The sequence below is a fragment of the Chanodichthys erythropterus genome, chromosome 24, assembly GCF_024489055.1.
Source record: "Chanodichthys erythropterus isolate Z2021 chromosome 24, ASM2448905v1, whole genome shotgun sequence".
Classification (NCBI taxonomy): domain Eukaryota; kingdom Metazoa; phylum Chordata; class Actinopteri; order Cypriniformes; family Xenocyprididae; genus Chanodichthys; species Chanodichthys erythropterus.
Window position 1 is genome coordinate 4,204,918 of NC_090244.1, and position 17,583 is coordinate 4,222,500.

The 17,583-nt window shown below is 38.8% G+C and overlaps 1 protein-coding gene across 1 annotated transcript in view; it reads right to left on the reverse strand.

The window, feature by feature from the left end:
* Window positions 1-13,148, reverse strand: part of syt7a (synaptotagmin VIIa) — a 172,826-nt gene extending 159,678 nt beyond the window's left edge. Inside the window, exon 1 of the mRNA XM_067379722.1 lies at window positions 13,005-13,148. Coding sequence (XP_067235823.1) covers window positions 13,005-13,038 — 34 coding nt within the window. The 5' untranslated portion in view covers window positions 13,039-13,148. The remainder of the gene's footprint in view (window positions 1-13,004) is intronic.
* Between the last annotated feature and the right edge of the window lie 4,435 nt (window positions 13,149-17,583).

The following is a 17,583-nucleotide window of genomic DNA, read 5'->3' on the forward strand; positions in this document are numbered from 1 at the left end:
ACAAGTCGAGTTGATAAGAGAACAGAGGAGAAAAACAGAAACAGAACAGAAAAGAGAAAAGAACAGGGGATGAGATGAGACGAGATGAGAAAATGAGACAAGGCTGAGAAGAAACAATCAAACAATGGTTGAGAAAAGACAAAAGCGAGAAAAGAAATAACGAGAAATGGCGAGAAAAGAAAAAGAGACTTGACAAAGAAACTGAAGAGAAAATGAGTCATGCTGAGACATGACAGAAAAACGAGCAAACAATTGAGGTGAGATGAAATGAGAGAGAAGGAGAAAACAGAACAGAGGACAAAAGACAAAAGGAGAGGAGACAGGATAAGAAAACATCAGAGGAAAGGAAACAAGATGAGAAAAGAAGAACAAAGGTGAGGCAGAGAAGAAACAAGCAACCAATAGTTCAGGAAAGACTAAATGAGAAAAGGTGAGAAAAGAAATGTAAAGAAAGGAGTAAAGTACATGAGAGAAAAAGAGAAAATGCGCTGTGTTGAGACAAGATGAGAAGAAAGACAGGAAGAGAAGAAACAAGCGAACAATAGCTTAGGAAAGAAGAAATGAAGAAGAAGAGACAAGAAAATGGGAGGTGAGTGAAGTAGAGAAGAAATGAGAGGTAAGTGAAAAGAAAGAAGTAAAAAAAAGTCAAGTTATAACTGAGACCAACCCAGAATCATAAGGAAGACGAGACAAGAAGAGACGAGACGAGTGCAGGACACAACAGAATGGAACAGAACAGAACACAATGGAACGCAATTGAATAGAATGGAACTGAACAGAAGAGAAACTGTGGCTGAAGCGTCTTCCGCCTCTTTCTGAATGACAAGTGAGTCTGGACCAAACCCAAGTCCACTCTGCTGGAGTGCTGCGGTCCCTCTTTTAGACTGAATTAATACACTCGCTCTTGTCAGATGAATGATTTCAGCTCAAACCATGCTTACAGAGCTGGAGTAAAATTAAGAGGGTCATCTCCATAACTCTGCACAGGAGAAATAACATCTATATGAAGACCAGAAGACAATCATCTGCATTCATTTGTCTATAGGTTTTCATTTTGCACGCTTCAGTACTGACTTCTGACAAGAATATGACCTAAAATCTCCCCCTCCGTCTCATTGAATGCCACAGAGCTGAACGTGAGGCTATTTGAGGAGCACACAGACTCTATTTCAGGTGCCCTCACACAATGGCTGTAATTAGCTCCCGTTGTAGTATGTGCGAGATCTCACCACCAGCTCTTTACGCCGAACAACATGGGTCACGTAAACAAAGAGCTGCTAGCATCACAAAACAGACGTCTCATAATGCCTATTCTTCATGTCATTTTACCGGGGTGGTTTTCCTGCTAATGAAAATGGAGTACGATCACACACGCATTTTCCCCTCTCTCTCTCTCTCTCTCAGCTATCCATTTAAATTACACCCATCCAAACAGACTCGAGCATTAGTGTGGACTCACAGGAGTCGTTTTGTCTCGATCCTGCCAACTGCATCTCGTCCAAACGCAAGTGGGACACACCCAGGGCAGCAAGACGGGCCAGACGCTGGCAATAAGACTTCAAACTAAATACAACTGATATTGAGGAGCAAATCCCCACAACTACTTCAACTTTCTGTAGCTAAAACATTAGAACATGATGTTCGAAACGCCAAGGTCATAAACTACGTTCACGCTGTCGGGCCAAATCCGATTATTTGTGTATCCGATTAGAATCTGAATTAAAATCATTTACTCTTGAGTCCACATTGTGTATCCGTTCAGATCCAATTTGTATGTCCCATGCCACTCCTTAGTTTTCTGGAATATCTGCATTGGTTTCTATGGCAATGGCGTTGCGTTGGTAGGTATATGCCAAAAACAACAACAACAACCGCATGTTCCCCATAACAATGTCTGATGTTTATGTTTTGCATGGTGTAAAAAAAGTGATGTAAACCATGCAAAATCTGAAATGGATTTCCAGAAATGCGAATTTGAATAGGATTTCAAACCACATATGAACATAGCTCAAAATGGATTTTTTTCCATTCACACTTGAAATCTGAACGGATTTCAATCAGATGTGCACAAAAATCAGATTTGGACTGACAGTCTGAACAAGGCTCTAGGTTTGATTTCAAGGGAATGTAGGAACTTATAAAAGTTTGAATGCAATGTAAGTCGCTTTGGATAAAAGCGTCAGCCAAATGCATAAATATAAATGTAGAATTTGCATTTCCATATCTGAATGATGCAATTACAGTACACACATCATATTTGGTGTTGCATAAAAGCCAATGAAGGAAAATAAATAAACCTAAATAAAATGCCATTTACCCATACATAGTAAGACTTTTTGGATTCAGTCCACTTTTTCACTTTTTAACGTGATGTTCTCCAAGTTGTTTTTCGACCGCATAAAAGCCATTTTATTGGGCGTGAAAAAAAATATCACTGATGAGACGTGTGCATACTATTTTGCATACTTCTGCACTAATCTCCACCATTTTGTAGCATAAATGGTGCGAGTAATGTGCATGAAGCATTCATTTAAAAACACTTCCGTCAAGTGTCAAATTTGAGTTGTAAGTGCATCGTACATCATTTGAGACACAATAAAATATTTGTATCTTCCACGCAAGATAAATCAAGTTGATGTTTTCAATTAGAGATGGTGTTATTCAAAAAAACAACCAAAGGGTGTTTAGCTTTCATGCTGTTGTATGAATTTCTTTCTTCTGCTCAACGCACAAAAAAACATATTTTGAAGAATATGGGTAACCATACAGTTGACTTCCCATTGACTTCCATAGTTTGAAGCCCATCACCTGTTTGGTTATTCTTTTGTGTTCAGCAGAAGAAGGAAATTCATACAGTTTTGGAACAACTTGAGGGTGTGTAAATGATGACAGAATTTTCATTTTTGGGTGAACTATCCCTTTAATTTAGCTTGACAAGAACTGCTTTTAGTGCTGATCTATTGACAGCATTTATGATTTTATGTTGATTGCTGCAGAAAATTATTTTGACTCCTTCCTCAGTTAAAAACAAGTCACAGTTACAGTAAAGCACTTAAAATGACGTACACAGAGCCAAGCACTTTGAGGGTCTAAAAGTAGATATGCAAAGCTCATATTCTTGTTAAAAGCATTTAAAAAGCACTTGTATGTCATTGTCAAGGCAGATGAATTTCTGGTAATGTACAGTAATTCCTGTGCAATTTGCTTTTGGTATTCAACGGTATCATGCAAAAATTATAGGGATTAAAGGCTTCACATGTTCATAATATGAGATAATAGTAAAATAACTTGGATATAACTTGAGACTAACCTTTGTACTCATGTATAATGCAAGTCTAAATGATAATTTTCATTATAAGTGCCTTCCTGTAACCATGAAACCAAACAATTACCAATTATATTCTGTGGTATACTTTGTGGGAGATAGATATCAAGCAACAATGTTGTTCTGCAAAGTCAGACCTCTCTTTCTCTCTCGCATGCTCTCGTTTCCATTGCTTGCTAATCACTTTGATGACTCTTACATCATAATCTAGATTGCTGCAAATTACATTAATGGCCACTGGTGCCACTGATTTGCGAAACAATAAATATTGCTTCAGAAGATATGATTTCTCACAAAAGATATATTTGCCATCGTGCACTGGGAGTGCTCGGGCCACTGTTTTGATTCAGTCCAACTCCAGGGTCGAAATTAGAATTAATCAATAAGACAGACGGACCTTTAATCGCTCATCAGACTGCCATATCTGATAGCGATGGTTTCAGGCATTTTAAAGGGGACAAATTATGAACAATTATTCCATTAAACCTGCACTTAAACTTCTCAAATTAAAAACTTCTGGACTCAGTGTCCTTCAATGGACCACTTGTGATGGCGAATGCTGTTGCCATCACAACAACAGGAATAAAAAAATGTAAAACTTGGAAATCTGAAATATAACATGCTCAGTCATAAGGTCACATAGTTCTCTCTGTTCGTGTCGAGCATCTGTGAAAATAATTGAATTTTACTGCTGAAGAATGCATGAAAATGAACCTTCGCACTTCATTCAAGGTCAGGTACACACTCCCGTTTGCCAATAAAATCAATCGCGTGACCGGCCTGCGGCAGAAAACGCAACAGATCATTTCTAAAGAATGGTGAGCGGCCACATTTAACTTTGATGCACATGGACATATTCATTAGCTGACAATTTTGGCATCTAATATTTGTTATGATAAAGAGGCTCAAATTCACAATCAATTTCCTGTTTCTCATAAGAGCAGGGTAAGATCCAGCAGAGCTTCAAATCAATGCTCTTCCCTCTCACTTATCCTCTATATAATAGCTCGGTACTGGTTTCCAATTACTCTCCCTTGTCGTCCGAGCTCAGGTACTGTGAGTAATATTCTGCGGAATGACGGGTCAGAGGAGCGACTCTCAAAGGGTTCTGCGACCGTCTTCGACCTGGCTTTTCAAAGGTTTTTAAAAGCTCTCGAAGCTGGAAGTATGGGGAATAATGGCTCTGTAGCTCTTTGGATGGAGTTGAGACATAATTATGACTATCTAGGGGTGTTTCAATCGCCAATGACTCTGTGTTTTTGAGTTTTTTAAGTCATTCAACTCATCCTTCTTTTGTAAAGTGTCTGACTGCTTTGGTGACTTTATCCTGACTTCACTAGCAATTTCGGCAGAATGTGCACAGATTTCATTGGTTAAATGAAACAAATATGCTTCTTTTGAGAATGAATAAGGGAGAATATGAGACTCTAAGAGGCGCTACATGAAAACTAAATGAATATTGTTCATGAACAAACAATGCCATGATCAAATCAAATCGAAGTAAACGGGGTGTGTCTTTCGTTCAGTCCAAAACAAGGTCAAAAGATATGCAAATAGCATGTAAAAATGACTGATGAGAATACTCAATTAAAATGAAGCTAATTGCCAGTAGCCAATTGGGAATGCTTTGCTTTGGCGTACAACTGGTTGCCCAACACTGTTAAATTATCAATTATCATATAACTCATAATTCATTTAAGCAGTCTATTGTTGTTTCTATGAATAGATAAAAAGCCAAGCTCAGCAGTCCCATAAATGATTAAAACAATAATAGATTGACACTCTTTGTCTTTTCAGATTTGTAGACATGGCAGTTTTACTCATTTATATTATAATAAGACTTTTTGGTTGTGAATAATTGAGAAAGCTTCAGCAGTCAAGATGCTATAACTACACCATTAAAGGATTAGTTCACTTCAGAATTAAAATTTGCATGTCATCCAACATGTTCATGACTTACTTTCTTCAGTGCAAAAGTAAGGTTTTTGAGGAAAACATTCCAGGATTTTTCTCCAGTGGACTTCAATGGGGACTAACGGGTTGTTGGTCCAAATTGCAGTTTCAGTGTAGCTTCAAAGGGGTCTACACGATCCCAGACAAGTAATCTAGTGAAACGATCTGCCATTTTCTAAAAAAAAAAATATATATATACTTTTTAACCACAAATGCTCATCTTGCACTGCTCTGCGTTGCGCCACGCATTACATAATCATGTTGGAAAGGTCAGGTACTGATCGTACCGATCCAGAGTCTACAAAGCGAACGTGCAAAGACTAAGTCAAACGGCCTTTACAAAAAACGGTAAAACAATGTTGTCGGACGATTTTGATGTTGGAGGAGAAAATGAGATACCGCGGTACTTCCGCCTACGTCACGCGTGACCTTTCCAAAATGATTACGTAATGCGTGGCGCATCGCAGAACAGTGCAAGATGAGCATTTGTGGTTAAAAAGTATAGCATTTTTAACGTTTTTTAGAAAATTACCAATCGTTTTGCTAGATTAGACCCTTATTCCTTGTCTGGGATCATGTAGAGCTCTTTGAAGCTGCACTGAAACTGACATTTGGACCTTCAACCCGTTGAACCCCAGTGAAGTCCACTATATGGAGAAAAATCCTGGAATGTTTTCCTCAAAAACTTCGACTGAAGAAAGAAAGACATGAACATCTTGGAGTAAATTATCAGGAAATTTTCATTCTGAACTGAACGAATCCTTTAATCGGTCAAAAAGCCAGTTTCTCAATTGACATCTATTAAAAATGTGCAATGTACAGGGGTTGGAAAATGAAACTGAAGCACCTGGTTTTAGACCACGATCATTTATTAGGATGGTGTAGGGCCTCCTTCTGCAGCCAATACAGCATTATTTCGTTTTGGGAATGAGACATACAAGTCCTTCACAGTGTCCAGAAGGATTTTGAGTCATTCCTCTTCCAGAACAGTCTCAATATGTGATGCTGGTGGAGGAAAACGTTTTCAGACTTGCTTCTACAAAATACCCCAAAGTGGCTCAAACATATTCAGATCTGGTGACTGTGCAGGCCATTAGGTGCACATGGTCCTCCAGAATGGTTTGGTAGTCTCTGGCAGTGACGGCCATGAAGCACAGTAGGGATATCACAGCCCAAACCATCACTGTGCCTCAGTCCGGGTGTTAAGCTTCTCCACACCGTAACTCCCACGGATGTGAGAAAAACAGTAAAGGACTCATCAGAGAACAATACATGCTTCACATTGTCCACAGCCCAAGATTTGCACTGTTGGCACCAATGAAACTGACATTTAGCATTGGCATGAGTGACCAAAGGTTTGGCTATAGCAGCCGGACCATGAATATTGACTCCAGACAAACAGTTTTGGTGGAAACAGGAGAGTCGAGGTGCGCATTTAACTCTGCAGTGAGTTGGGCAGCTGTGGTTTTATGTGGGTTAGTACCTTTCAGACACTTCCTCTTGGGTCGACAGTTACTCCTGTTGGATGTGATTCGTCCTGCGTGGTGGTATGCCAACATTGCCCTGGATACAATAGCTCTCGATACCCAAAGACTTGCTGTCCTGGTCACAGATGAGCCAGCGAGACGTGCACCAACAATGTGTCCTCTTTTCAACTCTGATATGTCTCCCATTATGTTGTGTGGATTGCAATATTTTATGTATTGCTCTGCTAATTCAACCTTCACACTCTGCTCTAACTGAAGGATTGTAAAATCAGTGATGATTGGCCACCAGGCCAGTTTAATTGTCCAACCTCCATGCAAGCAATATTTATAATGCAAAAGATCCATTATACTGTATTACACTAGATGTTTCACCAGTGCCAGATCTTTTTGGAGGGTTCTTAACAGAATAAAATGGATTTTTCTATGACTCCGCCATAAAATTTACAACGTAAAAAAATGAGTGCACATGGCAGCATCCAGATCAATCTGCCATTGAATTGAATGTGAAACTCATTGATGCATCCTACTGAAATAAAACCAAAAGACTCAAACCAAAGTGAATGAAAATCCTACAACTACATGGAGCAACATTCACAATGAGGTCTTGGCTGTACAGTGTTTAGTGAAATACGCTTAGTCCAAGGATTTAACATCTATATTGATGTATGTATTGGTGGCAATTAACGAGTAAACGCTGTTGATTTGACACTGCAATCGTGCAAGATTTAAATACAGCTGTTCATCAAGAAAAGTCTAAGGCGGCACAGACAGTTTGTCTCTTTTTATTTCTTTCTCTGTTTGTCTGTGTCTCTCCATCGCTCTCTCTTTTTCAGATCAACAGGATTGCATGAATAATGCATGAACTGTCAATCATTTCAGCACATTATACCCCTCCTGTCATCTTCTGTGCCTCGGTGACACATCCATATTTACACACATACACTTTTTTTCACCGTTTGGTCCATTCCCTCACTTATCATCTGCAATCTGTCCACTTCTTCACTCAATACACACACACACACAAACCTATCCAGCATGAGGGGCCAGTTGGACATGATAAATGAGAACCAATTCTGGAACTTTTATATTTAGTCACCCAACCTTTAATATTTGGTCCTTCCTTGTGAGTGGCTCCATATATCAATGGCATCAATCGAAGAAACACACACGGATGCAATAATCAATAACGGACCTGATTTTGTTTCTTCATTCCCTAAACTGTATTGATAAAGCCCTATAGAAGCAATCAATGACTGCAAGGCACTCCACACAAGAGGTTTGCTTTGTTTAAAGCTCCAATCAAATCACATTTGCATTATCATCTGTATTTCATAAAAACGAGTCATTAAAGGAAGAGTAACAAGCATGAAAGTTAAATATGTCTCATAGGAACAGTAGGAGTGGGGGTGAGGCTCCAGATTGTGTTTACACTTCTTTACAGTCTGTTAGTGATATTCGTTCTTCTAAACAAGTTATCTCGAGTATCTATCTCATTGGCGTTTTCAATCAAACGCAATTACTAGGTCATAAACCCACAGTTGTGATCATTCATGTGATGACGTTTGCAAAAACATCTCTATAAAAATGACCTAGAAACATGTCAACTGTAATAAAGCTGTTCCGCTTTGAAACGCGTGTAGAATTAAAGCGCACGGCTACACAGAATCACCTGCGAAATATTTTGTCAATTATCTCCATCAATCACAACCAAATCAATTAAACCATCAACAAACAACGTGCGAAGGCTTTCGGTTACCTGACTGAAGGTAAATCCTGACTGAGTGAGTGCACCTGCTGATTCATTGTGTACTAATGGTGGTTTGTTTGTGAAAGAATGGCTGCATCCGAAATCGCATACTTCCCTACTATATAGTAGGCCAAAAACAGTATGTGACAAAAGAAGTATGTCTGAATTCACAGTACTCATAAAAGAGTAGGCAAAAAGTACCCAGGTGACCTACTACTTCCGGAGAGATTCTTAAGTGTGCGCTTTACTATCCCATTAGGCCACGGGAGAATATCTGTGAATGGCAGTGAAGCGACGCAAAACGCTTTTTAGGTCACATGATAACATGGTGAAAGTACTATGTTTAGATTACATTCATAGAATATACTTTTTTTAGCAGTCGTGATGTAATTACTTATTCAAAGTAAGTACCTTCTCAAGAGAGTATGCGATTTTGAACGCAGCCAATCAGTGTTTAAATCAGTTCAATTCGATGCCATGGTTTCATGCAGCTTTCCTGACCATAGCACGAACCAATAGCATTCGAGCGCATTCTCTGAAGGAGCATTTCATTGGTTGAACAGGCTGAAGGAATTCACTAAACGTGTTAGTGTTTAATCTAAAGAGGAGCATTGAATAAGACATCTCTTGTAAACGAAACTGAACAAACTGGGACGTGAACAAAATAAACAAGTGATATTGAAAAATCCTTATAATGATTAGACACTGTTTATTGAGTTTCTTAGGCCATGTGTCCACCAAAGAGTTTTTTCCAAGGCTTGCGTATTTTTCCAATTGTTTTCAATGGGAGCGCCGCATTTTTAAAGGGATAGTTCACCCAAAAATGAAAATTTGATGTTTATCTGCTTACCCCCAGTGCATCCAAGATGTAGATGACTTTTTTTCTTCAGTCGAACGCAAATTATGATTTTTAACTGCAACCGCTGCCGTCTGTCAGTCAAATAATAGCAGTGATTGGGAACTTGAACAATAAGAGTCGAAAAAACTTCCATAGACAAAACCAAATTAAACCCTGCGGCTCGTGACGGCACATTGATGTCCTAAGACACGAAACAATCAGTTTGTGCGAGAAACCGAACAGTATTTATATAATTTTTTACCTCTAATACACCACTATATCCAACTTCGTTCAGCTTCCGGCTAGTGAGGTCTGATCGCGCTCTGACAACGGAAGTGATGTCTCGCGCTCATTGAAGTATATGGGCGAGACATCACTTCCGTCATCACAACGCGTTTTTTGACCTCACTAACAGGAAGCTGAACGAAGTTGGACATAGTGGTGTATTAGAGGTAAAAATTATATAAATAATGTTTGGTTTCTCGCACAAACCGATCGTTTCGTGTCTTAGGACATTAATGTGTCGTCACGAGCCGCAGGGTTTAATTTGGATTTGTCTAAGCAAGTTTTATTTACTGTTATAGTTGAAGTTCCCATCTACTGCTATTATTTGACTGACATACGGCAGCGGTTGCAGTTAAAAATCATAATTTGCGTTCGACTGAAGAAAAAAGTCACCTACATCGTGGATGCACTGGGGGTAAGCAGATAAACATCAAATTTTCATTTTTGGGTGAACTATCCCTTTAAAATGCCAGGTGCGTAACGAGGCACTGAGGACTCAGCGTATTTTACCAGTGTTGTACTGAATTCTGACCCCCGCCAAATTCTGACCCCCTTGTATTGGTAGGTTTAGGATTAGGTGTGGGGGAGGGGTTAGGATTAGGCAATCAGGTAGCGACTTCAACGAGGAGGGTAATAATTTGGCAGGGAGTCAAAATCACCAGTTGCCGAGAGTTAAAGAATGTTCAACTTTGAGTTAAACTCAGCGCTCATCTTTCACTTTGTACCTAGCCATCCAATCACAGTGGAGGAGGGGCGGGACCAATACAACACAGACCAACGTCAACAGATGACAAGAACAAGCAGAGTAGCTCTTTAAAATAGCAAGAGCAAATAATACATTGCATTGACATTTGTACATAGAAACAGTACAGAAACAAACTATCAGTGAAATGAGATACTAGAAACACTTTCGCAGATATTCCGTATCATAGCAAGCAAAGCGTCTCAACTGAAAAAAACGCTGCGCTGCCGAAGCGCTCTCAAGTGCATATAGCTTGGCGGTTTCAGCAGAGCACCTAGCGTTTTCAGCTGGCTCAACATGCCAGCCTTGGGGTACGCTTACACGTCAACGACGTACTAAAAACAGAAAAGTTGATCTCCGTTCACAAGGATCCGCAAAAAAAATTCCTTAAAATGCTGTATTCTGCTGCCAGGCCAGTAGATGGCGATGTCACTTTGTTAAAGGGGCTCTATGTAAGATTTTTACTTTAATAAAGCATAAAAATACCCCGATATGTTTGGAGATATTTAGGAAACATGCTGTTTACCTACTTGTTTCTCAGAAAAACAATGCTACAACCAGATATTCTACTTTGAAAATGTGCGTTCCGTGTCTTTGTTTTGGTCTGTGCGAAACCTCGTGCTGCAGTTTATCCAATAATATTTCGAAATCACAGGTTGCCAGTTGGCGTATTGCAACCATGGAAACCAGCAAATAAACTGGGTCAGAGAATCGCAGATTCTACCTGACCTAAAAAGCCTCTGAATCCATCTAAATATCTCTATGAACGACAGCATATAAAAACAGATAAATCAATCAACTTATCAGCTTACAGTGTGCAAGTCTCCTCAGCTTTCATTGTGAATTGTGCTCCCTATTGTTGCTGGCAACCCACGTCTTTGAATGAGGGGGCGGGCCAAACAATATTTTGAATTTGGACTGCAGTACCTATTTTGAACACTGGGTCTCATTCCTACATAGAGCCCCTTTAAGAATCTCTACGCACCCACAGACTGAACACATAATACGCATGTGCGTGACGTTACCGTTTTCACAAATTCGCGTTTTTGTTGTTTACATGGAGACTATAACGGTATCGTTTTTAACAACTTTCACTTTGAAACCCGTTTTCAAACGTCTGCGTTTTCAGGCCCCCAAAATGCCATTGTCGTGTAAATAAACGGCCAAAACGCATTAAAAGTTTTAAATTTTTAGTTGAAAACGGTGCCGTGTAAACGGCCCCTGAGAACATTTGCAAACAAGCACAGTTTATTACAACACAACAAGAAGGAAATTACTCAAAATGACGCTCATAACAGACAAAAGATACGGTTGTGTCGCCACCTACAGGCTGAATTCACTTCTAAATTCGAATCACCGAGATGAATCTAGTGTGTACATGTTCTGTTACCCTTTTTGGGATGAGGAAAAAAAGCAAAACCTGACTGAACCTTCTCATGGGGATTGTTGACAAATTGACTAAATTATGTCTTAATTAGAATTACATAACAGTAATTATGATAACCTTCCAAGCAAACATGGAACATTTCCTTTTACAGTAGCCTATGTGGTGTAATCCTGTTTGGTTATTTTAGGGAACAACGTTCAAGCATCGTTCGATTTATTACGAACACAGATGTTCATTAAATAAAGTGGAACTATACAAATTCGTGTTTGTGGGATATACAAGTAGTACATTTGAAGGTGTGTGGGAAAAATCAAATTAAACACCTTTTCAGTGGCGCGCCTGTCCATCACATTAGCCTGATATTTGAGCACCTTTCCTTCCCAAACCCCCACAGTTTCATTCACGCTACGGTTATTATCTTCTCACGGCCATTACCGCATATCAAACACCGTCTTTTGCTTTCTGGCTCTCGGTAGCAGCAGGTGTTGCTGGCGGAGCCCGAACGCGCCTCCACTCTTAATTCCAGTCACCTCCGTTCCGGAGCCCCGAAGCGAATTCATTTACCGTGGGAGGGACACCGGGGAAAATTGTAGTGGACACCCAGTGAATTCACGGGGAATCACGCTTCGGAAACACGTGGGAGAGCTGACACAAATAACAGCCCACGATACCCCAGCAAAACGCCCACGGAATCGTCAAAAAGATTCACAATAACACAAAGATTCGCGTGTAATGATGCGGATAACGAGGCACCTTCCAGCCTGCTTTGAGATGCTTTGACCTTGTGTTTTAGTCATTTGTCCTTCCTCAAGTCTCTTCATGTGAGGATCTATCAAGGACGAAGCGCACAACAAGTAGCTCTGATTGATCCTTCGATAAGAGAGCGTGCACGTATCATTATGCAACACCAGATCTCCACGGGACCTCAAATCAAAGTTATATATCAAATACAGCATGCAACAGTAATCGCTGTCAACGCGAATGCCCTGAGAGCGCGTGACAATGTCAAACAGTCATTAGTGCGCGCGCGCGCTTCTGTGTGCGCCTGGACAATGATGTAAAACAAGGGGGCAAAGAAGTGATGACCCCGTGACAGGTGCTTACGATGCGATCGTGCCAGCTACATCACCCCCAAAAACCCCTCGCGCCACCCCACTAGACCTGTCCGCGCCACAGGCGCCAGTCCAAGGTGAGAAGATACTCCTACAAGTTTAATGGCAACAGAAATAAAAGCACTCACCTTTGCTGTACTCCTCCTCCCTGTTCAGATACATGTCTGCAGATTGATGATGAACTCCTGGCTGGATGGTGTGACGTGATTTAAGTGCTTATTGTTACTCCACCGGGGAAACTCTTGCGGTTCCGTGAGTGTTTATTGTGTCGTTGCTCGGCGGAGAGTCCTCCCAGAATTACGCGCGAGCAGGTTGTCTGCACACATCTACTTTCTCTCTCCCTCTCTCTCTCTCTCTCCTTCCTCACACACTCACGGTGACGTGCTTTGAGACATTGCCCCGCGGGTGGGGTGGGCTGGGGTAGAGGATGCTTCATAGCTGTTATTGTGTCTATATGCTTCCATATATAACATCTATCAAAGCTTTGACAATTTCAAATGTTTTTACAAGCTCGGATCACGCAGCCTGAATGGTTTGAGCATGTGCAAAATGTCTGTGGCAGGCTGGCTTGAGATTTATTCATTAAAAATCAACTATAATCTATATATATTTTTTATTGCACTAGTACTTTTTTTAAAATACTAGTAAGTCATCCAATAGTATATTATTATTATTATTATTATTCAGAAAAGTCAAAATATACAACATATTTTTCAATATCATTATAAAAAGACTTGTTGGCTTAACTTAAAAAAGTAAGTTACCTGGTTGCCTTAAATTTTTTGAGTTCATTGAAATAAACATTTTAATTAATACAATGAAGGCGATTGGTTTAATCAACAGAAACTCAAGATATTATGTTATTTGAACTACATTAATTAAGTTGATTTGACAAAATTAAAATGATATGATAACAAATAATTTTACAGTGTATATGGGTCAATGACGTGACAAATCTTTTTTTGTCTTAACAATAATAAAAAACAAAAATATGTGGATGGGTAGATCAACTAGATCTCTTTTATTGAATCCAAAAGGTTTTAATTATATTTTGCTATATAAGATGTTGAAGTGTCAAAAGGTCATTCGGTTTAACCGTCCAAAGGTCATTACAGCCATTTAATTTGTGATTAAAATATCTTAAAATGTAATAAATGTTTTTTTTTTTTTTATTCTGGCATTATTTTATAACATCATATATCAACATTAAAATTATGTGTAGAAGTCGTTTGTTATGATTAATAATGTCCGGAAAAATGAATTTCATTTATGTCATTCGGAGTAACCAATATAAAGGGACCATTTTGGACCAAGTCATGCGGTCAATATCATGTGACAGGATGTGACATTATTCAGACGCCTGCAAAGTACTAACTCTCTTTTAACTATTTGAAAAATTTATGTTTTCACTTGATCATACTGATAACAAATTGCAGATTTTTGCCACCAGACTCTGGTAATCTATGGTTTGTATCAATCAAATACTAATTTCTGACAAGTATGTATATTGGTAGTCTATTCCAGTTTTAGTAACTATACTAGTTCTTATTATTTACTATTTAAATCTGTTTTTCCAGTACCTGTTTATTAGACAAGACTAAACTTCTTACTAGTAACATTTTTAGATACTAGTGAAGTTGGCAATCTGACTCACTATATGTATGACAAGTTAAAAAGCTATTTTTAACTACACTAATGTTAGTAATATCTGGAAGAGCCTATAGCCTGGATTAGTAGTAGTGAAATTAAAAAAATACAAGCCACTATTGTACTAATTACTAATTTAAAAATAAATTAGTACTTGAAACATTAATAAATGGGCCTTGTTTTAAATCAATTCGTGTTGAAACGTCTCTCGCGCTGGGATGTTTGAATAGACACGTAACGCAACCCTGTTTCTATCCTTTGAGTATTGAACAAGCACCTGGTACCGTAGTAGTCTGTGAAACACTAACTGAAGCTGTGCTTTATTAACCCGTTGTTGCATAACATCCAATTTATGCACCGGTGGCGCAGATGAGGCTCCGCAGGTGGGGCTGGTCGGCCACCATCCCGACGGGGAAGGAGCCCGTGTTCCCAACGGCTTCCACCTAATCATCCCGGTTCGCACGCACAGGCAGCGGCCTCAACGGGCCGTGAAGATGAACAGAAGGAAAGAGCGAATGGACGGGTGATTTACCGTCCTGTCCCGCAGTAAACCGCTGCGCGTTCACTCATTGAGGACGCCATTCACGCCTCTCAGACAGCCGAGGAGTTGCACGTCAAAGTGGCGTCTTCTAGCGGTTGGATTGTGCCATTACAAGCAGAAATAACCTACAGTTAAAGGAATAGTTTACACAAAAAAATTCTAAATTGTTATTTTGCTCACCCTCATTTTGTTTCAAACATTTGTTATGGTCTTTCTACCGTAAAATTATATAAATAATTTAAAACTTCGAGAAAGAAGTCTGTTCTGCTTACCAAGGCTACATTTATTTGATTAAAATACAGGAAAAAAATGGTAATATTGTGAAATATTATTACAGTTTTAAAGAGCTGCTTTATATTTACATATATGTTAAAATGTAATTTATTTCTGTGATCAAAGCTGAATTTTCAGCATCATTACTCCAGTCTTCAGTGTCACATTATCCTTCAGAAATCATATATATAATGACTAATATGATGATTTGCTGCTCAAGAAACATTTATTGTTATTATCAATGTTTAAAAACATTTGCTGTACCATTAGTGAGCTTGCAGGGTTACACGTTTTGCAACATGATGCATTTGCAATCTGCACATTGTATGAATCTGACACTAAAAAATGTTTGTATGAGATTTTAAATAGTTTTTGAGGTGTTTACGTGAAGTTTCCCTGGTTAAACGATCATTAAACATAATCAGTGTAACAGTGTGCAGGTAATCAGGTCATTGATGGATAAGGTTGTTAAAAGTGTAAAAAAACTTGATGGAGATATAATTAATTTTGAAGTTTTATTAAGTGTTAAGAATGAGATTATGTGGTTTTTATAATTAACAATTAACACTGCTTTTGTCATTTTTTACAAGATGGACAAAATTTGTCAGCAAAAAAGTCATTCGTTTTAACTAAAATTTCGGTTTTACCGAATGACACTTTTGGTTTTACCGAATGACGTAATTTCCTCTAACAGGCTGATATCTAAAAGGACAATTAAACATTTTATATTTAGTACAAGTTTTTAAAATATTACAACATTTTCCATGTTTTATAGCGGTTGTACCGAATGACCTGATGTTACATGAATTTAGCAAATAGTTAAGAGAGAGTTAGTTACTTTGCTTCATGACCATGTGGTCCTTTGCAGGTGTCTGAATGATGTCACATCCTGTCACATGATATTGACCACATGATTTGATCCAAAATGGTCCCTTTATATTGGTTACTCCAAATGACATCAATGAAATTCATTTTTCCGGACATTCTTTCTCAGAACAAACGACTTCTACACATAATTTTAATATCATTTTGCACTATGTTGATATATGATGTTATAAAATCATGCCAGAATAAAAAATATATACATTTATTACATTTTAAGATATTTTAATCACTAATGAATGGTTGGACGGTTAAACCGAATGACCTATTGACACTTCAAAATCTTTAAAATACCTTTATATGTAGCAAAATATAATTAAAACCTTTTGGATTCAATAAAAGAGATCTAGTTGTACTACCTTACATACTTTGTGTATCATATCTTTGTTTTTTATTATTATTAAGGCCTTTGGACAAAAAAAAAAAAAAGGCCCGTCACATCCCGCATCACACTCATTTTCATCACATACTGTTATGTGTATTTTTATTCATATTTCCACATGGAGGCTTATCCCAATGTCAGTTTCAGAGAATGTCAATAGTGCCGCTTCTACACGAGCATGTAAACCTTAGATTTGTTGTCCGTAACCTTGAGGGCTGCAGTTTAATTAATGGCACCCAGCAAAGATTCACACTAATTGTCTAGTACTAAATGTCTTGTCCTTCTAAGCGAGTGAGTTTTGAAATAGAGATGGCACTGATTTCTCTCTCTCCGTCTTTCTCTCAGTGTGGAGTATGCGGAGGATCATTTATGCAGTATGCAGTGGAGAAAAACAGCAGGCGACCTTCTGAGAACATCATCTGTGGCCGTAAAAATGAATTTCTAGTCAATCCCAGACCTCTCTGACACGTAACGCAGGCCTGATGGCTTCCTCTCACAGGAGCAGAACGTCCTGCAGCGACTCATTCATCTTTAACACTGGTTAGTTCATTTTTTTGAACTTAATGATTTTGAGAACTGCCCCCCTGCTGGCTCAGTTAATTTAGACAGCAGTTTGGTGGTTGTTGAGACAGATAATGTACCGGGGAGACAGAGCAAAGGTCAGTGATTGAGGTGAGAAAGTGAGAAAGACAGATTAAAGCGGTTTTGTTTGGCTCACGTGTGATCCATGAGCTTCAATTTAGAAACATTAACAGCAAATGAGATTTATTTAACTGCACGGGATGAGGAATAAATCCAGCAAATTTACCCTCAGGACCCTCAGAGCACAGATAATAATGCTCTTATATAACCTTTATGGTCGTCTGTTACGTCTTTAATAAAACTGCCGTAAGGGTGACTTGATGCTCAATGAAGTGTGTCCGGATGGCATGTGCTGCTCTTACGGCAACCTTGTCACTTGAGTGTGTATGTAGAGGTGTGT